At 47.1% G+C, this 6613-nt stretch overlaps 1 protein-coding gene across 1 annotated transcript; it reads right to left on the bottom strand.

Annotated features, from left to right (window-relative positions):
- Positions 1 to 1966: 1966 nt before the first annotated feature.
- TCF21 (transcription factor 21) lies at positions 1967 to 4767 on the bottom strand. The gene is made up of 2 exons (XM_069488308.1): positions 4115 to 4767; positions 1967 to 2312 (listed from the first exon to the last, which is right to left on the bottom strand). Exons 1-2 carry the CDS (start codon positions 4562 to 4564, stop codon positions 2223 to 2225), a joined length of 540 nt encoding a protein of 179 aa, XP_069344409.1. The 5' UTR covers positions 4565 to 4767; the 3' UTR covers positions 1967 to 2222.
- Between the last annotated feature and the right edge of the window lie 1846 nt (positions 4768 to 6613).

Below are 6613 nucleotides of genomic sequence, written 5' to 3'. Positions count from 1 at the left end.
CAGATGTCATCTCATTTGAGCCCCCAGTAAAGTTTTGCGAGGTGAAAGGGAAAAGCATGAGTATGATGATTATTATCATTATCATCACCTCTATCCCTATTTGCAGAGATGAGAAAACTCAGGATCAGAGAGCTCTTTCAAGAAACAACTGGCTGGTTGCAGAACCAGGGCTGTATTCCACGTGTTCCCTATCCATAGCCACATGCCTCCTGCCTAAAGCAAAGGCTTCAAATTATAGATAAGAGGCATGAGAACTTTTTAAAAAAATCAGTGTGCAGCTTGGGGTTGTCAGAGAATGGGCAAGCAGAAATTACTTTACGGGCTGTCTGCGTGGAGTGCTCAGAATTCTGAGCATCTGGTTTGTAAAAAACGCGAGTGGGAGCCTGGAAAATTCGCTGAACGTTAAAGGGAAACAACTGAACTGCGGTGGGACTCATCACCTACTTGAATTCTGGGTAGGTCGAGGCTAGGGCTCTGTCCCTCTGGCAGAAGTGACAGAACACGTGAATTTGGGGAAGGTGGCGATAGCCAGAGCTGGAAATGCGCTCTTGAAAGTCAAGTTGGGATGGGGGGCTGGGAGGCTAGCCTAACACTTTGAAGCGTCCTCGGACGTGCAAATGACAGGCAAGCGGATGAAGAGTCGAGGAAGTTCCCAGCCCTTGGAGAATGGAGAATTGCACTTGGTAACGTGGTAACTATCACTGACAGAGAACACACCCGCGCAGAGTGGCTTTCCAGTCGCGACAAGCACAGCAGGATCCTTCCTTGATGGCCCGGCTGAGGGATCCACCCGGTTAGCGGCCTTTGGGGTTGGTTGGAGGTAAGTGTGGGAGGGGGCGGGGAGCTTTTACTCCAGGTACCAAACCGAGCCGAGAAAAAGGGGGAAAATCGAAAAGAATGAGCAAATGAAGCGGAAGTTTCAAGGCCCTCTGCGAGGAATAACAGTATAAATAACCGAAGACGTCTTGTAAACACTGCGGTCATAACCCCGAACATTAAACAGCCCCGGTGGCATCTGGCGCATCGGCCGCTGCGGGCTGCGCTGGGGCAGAGAGGGAGCCCGGTCCCAGGCTCCTCGGCCTCGCCTCTCTGTTTATCTCAACTTAATCTTCCCCTAAGGGCTGTTCCGTAGCCTGGAAGATGTTTAAATTAAAACCCAGTCCGCCGGAAGTCGTGGCGGGAGCTGAACGCATCCGCTAACCGTAATCAAAACGTAGGCATCCACGTTTGTTGTTAGAATTAATTAACGGGTTGTTAATAAGAAATATATAACATATGCTGCAGCACTTTGAAAATCATAAAAACACATCCTAATGGATACAGGATTTAAATCTTTCATAGCTACCATTATGTCTTCACTAGTTTGCAGACATGTCCACGCCTGGAAAAGTTGCAAAATGTGGGGTTTACTTTCCTGCTCATGTCGGTAATTATACTGTGTAATACATGAAAGTTGGATTTTCTTTTTATGGTGTGTTTTTCTTCTTGAACTGTGTAACTGTGAATAACTTTCATCCTTCCCATTCTTTGTTTACAGTTACGTTATTTCTAATGGTCTTAAAAGTAGCTTGCAGAAGTTTCTTTTTAACGTTTCAGTATAAAATATAACCTGCACTTTCACAGTGGAATTCATATTTAATCCTTGTCTATCTCTGGTAGTTTGGATTGAGGTTTAAAAGGACCACTTTTATTATCAAACTTCCCCATAGTTTCCCACTTTTCTATTCCAAATATTTTTTTAAAAAAAAATCACATCAATGCTTTTAGCAATATAAAGAAAGATTTATTTTCAAAAGTAGCAAAACTTGTTTGAAAAAAATATATATCTTTAAGTGAATTACTTTATAAATGTGACTGTCAAAGTCAGCTATTCTATGATCTACATTTTACAACGTATTGTACAAAAGATACACATTGATAGGCTCTTATTATCTATTTATATATTTATAATTACATATTGCACTTGGACCAGCAAGGCTCGCAGAGTCATTTACGGTAGAAGTTAATAAAGTTAAATAGATGGGAATCTCTGTAAGAACAATTGATCTCCTCTGGTTTGGAAACGAATCTCCTCGTCGTTGTAAAGTGTTCTCGCGGGGTGGGACAGAGAGAGGAGCGTTGCGTGGGGGAAGCAGAGACAGAGAGTAGGGAGGGCAGGGGTCGCCTTCCCGGGGCCCGCTCCCCCCGGGGAGCGCGCCTTTCCCACACTCGCACCTCCAAGGTCAGGACGCCGTGGTTCCACATAAGCGGCTCGCGGTCACCACTTCTTTCAGGTCACTCTCGGGTTTCCCGGCCACCATAAAGGGCCACGTCTGCAGGAGAGAAGAGGGTGGAGGAAGTAAGTGACCGTGGCGGAAGGGGTGGGGTGGGCTTGGAGGCTGAGGTGAAAGGAGGGGGCGCGGTGGGGGCAGGCAGTGAGCTGGAGAGACGTTATCTCTGCAATTTACTCCTGTCCTAGTGTGCCGGTGGCTGGATAAAGCGAAAAGCTGCCTTGGCGCCAAGTCGCGCTCGAGGTGGTGGTGGTGGGCTTTTAGGATAAGAGCAAAAAGGGCTATACTGGGTTCTAAGTAAAACCCGAGAGAGGAGGCCGTGGGCGAACCGAGAGTGGCCGGTGCGGTGTGGCAGATGCTGGTGAACCTGAGCGCGGAAGTTAAGAAGGACCTTGTGTCTACTGGGCACCGGGTTCGGGCCCGGCGCCCTCCTGTTCCCTTTCGGAGGCGGTGGCCAGGTCTCCGACCCCTCTGGGCTTCACCCCATTTCTCTGGTGCTGACTTTGGTTTCCTCCATCACAAACGCAGGCTTTGACCACAGTTTCTAAATTGATCACTGGCGTTTAAGGGGAAAAAATATTGCTAACGAAACATACACGGATGTTTTATTTAAGGTCGTTTTCGTACTAGGCTGAGAAAGCAAAGCTTTCTCTTCCTTTCTCCAGGCTGTTTTATAATAAAGCTCATTTAAGTTTCTTATTCAAAGATGACGGCAATAGCAATTGTAAATGTTCCTGGGCAATACTTTCATTTTAGGTCCAGATTTTAAAAAGCTATTTACTCATCTCATTGAAAAAAACTAAACGTTCAGTTGGAGGAAAAACTATTTTTCATGGCAAAATATGGCTTTTTCATCCCCTCCCCCGAATTCCTGAGACCAGTTCGGTGAGAAGACAATTCAAACCTCTCTCTCTAGTGCTGGCTGATAAGACTTGACTTTTAAGAGGAAAACCTCTCCTTCTTATCATATATAAACAGAGGTCCTAGTAAGTTGCTGTTGTTGTTTTTCTTTAGAGCACAAAGTTTTAGAATGAAATCAAATGTAAAAGGAATTTAAATATATTTCTTAAACAGTAAAACGCATTTAAAAAAAGTAGACTCAACGAGTATTACTTTTTTTGTATTTTAAAAAGTTAGGTTCAAAGGGCATTACTATTTTTAAGATACAAAGGTACACTTCTTAAATCTTGGATAAGAGTGACCTTTTTAAATCTTATTTATTACACTAATGCTTGTGAGAATTTACTGATTATGCTGATATTTGCTAGAACTGGGATTTTAAAACGTTAATCCACTTACAGGAGAAGCACGGAATATTTACATAGTTGGGGGGCTCGCGTGGATAATTACGGGGGCGGGGCCTTATGTGTCCTTATCTAATAGTCCTAAATATGCTTGGGAATGAAATGGAGTGTTTTTATTTACAAGAATTAGAAAGTAAAATCAAGTTTCACTCTCAGCTATAAGGGGAATAAAGGGATTAATAAAATGCCTCCTTGGCGCGCAGCGTCTCCTTGGTGCTCCCTGTTCCGCACCAGCCGATCCACGCCAGTGGGGATGTCGTGGGCGCGGGGATCTCTCCTCTGTGGCAGCTTCAAACCTCTAATTGGGCTGCCACGTCAAACCCTCGCATAAATCGCTCCTGCTCCGGAGGTTTGTAGGGCAGAGAGCGGGGGCCATGTCGGGACCGCTCGCCACCGGTCCCTAGAGGCACTGGGCCGGCGGCGTAGGCGCCGAGGCGTGTAAGTCACCGCCGCGTCCGCACCCCCACTCCCAGCCCCGCGCGCACACGACACCTCGCGGGAGCGCCGAGGCCGCTGCAGCCGCAGCCCGGGAAGACTCACCAGGTTGACCGGGTGAATGTAACCGTTCTCGTACTTGTCGTTAGCCAAGATCTGCCTCAAGTGGGCGATGTAGCTGGACGCCAGCCTGAGCGTGTCCAGCTTGGAGAGTTTGGTGTCCGGGGGCACCCAGGGCAGGGTGGTCTTGAGCCTGGAGAAGGCCTTGCTCAGCACCCGCATGCGGGCCCGCTCGCGCGCGTTGGCCGCGTTGCGCTGGACCTGCTTCCCCTCCTGGCTGACCCCGCTCAACGGGCTCTTCTTGGTGGGCGCCTTCCTCCTCTTGCCCAGGCCCCCGCGGCCCTTCTGGGGAGAGCCGTTCTCGCAGTTGGAGCTCTCCTCGGTGCTCTCGTTGGAAGTCACAAACTCCTTGTTCGAGTCCATTTTCAGCCCGTCACATTCCAGCATCTCCACCTCTTGAAGGTCCTCCACATCGCTGAGGGAGCCGGTGGACATGTTTGGGAGAGTGGATGAGAGAGGGAGGGAGAGAGACCCTGAAACCAGTGGGCCCCCCGAGTATAGAGCAGCCACCTCGTGTTGGGAGTTGGAGTTGGGATCTGGCTGGGTCTCACACCCCTCTCCCCTTCGCAGAGTGGTGAGAAGGAACCTGGAGAAGGAACCCGGCGCTCTGTTTCCCCACCCCCAGAGTGCAGTTGTGGCCGCAGAGGAGTGTGAGAGAGCGCTGAGGAATTTGGTGGACACTAGGAATTTATCTGGGGAATAGAGAGGCGGATCCTTGCAGCCCAGGGGAGGGGCCTGTCAGGACCCAGCAAAGCTCTTAGACCCCTTTCACAACCGGAGGGAAGCTCTCTCACGCACAGACCCTGATTTCCAACCTGCAGTGTAAATCAACTCAACTGCAACCGGCACGTCCCAGCCACCCTCTTCCACTGTGGCCTCGGCCCAGCAGGAGCAAGCTGCACTCACAGCCTCTCGCCTCCTGTCCATCTCTGAAGCCTCCGTTCTCTCTTAAGACGTTAAAGCTGGTTGTTACTGAAAACATTAGAACAACCACCGCATCCTTTTGCTCTTTCTGGGCCTTCCACCCACAAATCTCCCAAGAGAACACTGATTAAGATCCAGGGGGTATCAACTGCCTCCTGCCAACACCCTGTAACACTCCAAGGTTTTACCAAGATATCTTCCTACCTTACCTGGGACAAACTAAGAAAACAAGTGCTTTGCAGAATCTTTATGATAATGGCAGAGCAAGTACAAAAAAATTCTTCTGTCCCTGGTCACTTTAAAGACATCAAGGCACTGCTAGTGTATACACAAACACACTGGACCATTGCACACCCACACACAACCGCACACAATTTAGTGGGGTGAGTAGGGAATGAGATAGGGTAATATGAGTGTGTGGAAAATATTCTGTTAGTTAATAATCTTTTTTTTTTTGATAAAATGAAAACTGTCCCCTCAATTTCTTTCTAGAAATGCATTTAATTTAGTCTTACGAGTCTTCGTTCCTCTCAGAGGTCACCTTGCCTGGGACTTCCTGCGATGCATCTTCCCTCTCAATGCAGCTGCCTTTGTCTTCTTCCATCCTCTTTGCTGCCAGGGTTCCTCATGAGAAGCTGACACTATAAAACACAAAGCAGGATTAGCCCTTTGGGAAAGGTTCTTTTCCATCCTTAACCCCACCTCAGACCATCTTCCTTGGAGAATAAGAAAATCTTCTGGGGAATAAGTAGAAAAGCAAAGGGAACTGGAACCTAGAGATTGAATGAAATTATTGGAAAGAAACCAGGGAAACTGAATGCATAAATATCTCTTGCTAGCTCCTCTCCAGGTTTTCTTTCCTTGCAGGTAGGCATTGAAGATGAGTGGCTGGAGCAAAACACAAGAGCAGCTTCTGAGCATTTGGCTCAGACTCTAAAGCCCTCTCCTACATTAAGATATCATATCTCTGATCCTGGGCTCAGCTGGGAATTCACTAACCTCTAACGTTTTGTTTTGTTAACAGGGTCTTGTTTGCTTTCCCCCTATGCTGTAAACTAAACAGGTTGTCAGCAAATCAGTCTTTATTAATGAATTAGTGACCCCCCCCTCCATAATATCTTTGCTGAGGATCCAAAATTTGTTAATCACCAGTGTAGAGATTTATGAGCTCTCTTATTTTCTGTTGTTTGTGCAGGTGGAGATTTAAATGGCCATATCCACCACCAAGATTTATTGCAAGAGTGATTGATGTTATAAACCAGGGAAAGGACTCTTCCCACAGCAGGGATGACAGAAATATCAAGTTGAAGTTGCCTTTGTCTTCATGTACAAATGACCCAGTACTACAACACAGAAACTATAATAATTTAATCTGAGATTCAAGACAGCATGAAGAGGACACCCACCAGGCCTGTTAAAAAATTCCCCCACTGATCCTTAAACTAGTTTTCTTTGATTTGCCCTCCCTTTTCTCAGTCTTGGTAAAACATGAAAGTTAAAGTTATTTTTAGACTAAAGGGCTGTGTGAAAATGGGCATTGGCCAATACTTTGTAAAATGT

This window comes from Eulemur rufifrons, chromosome 15 (genome assembly GCF_041146395.1).
Source record: "Eulemur rufifrons isolate Redbay chromosome 15, OSU_ERuf_1, whole genome shotgun sequence".
Classification (NCBI taxonomy): Eukaryota; Metazoa; Chordata; class Mammalia; order Primates; family Lemuridae; genus Eulemur; species Eulemur rufifrons.
Note: the sequence above shows the minus strand (reverse complement) of the source record. Positions and strands in the feature narration are given on the sequence as shown.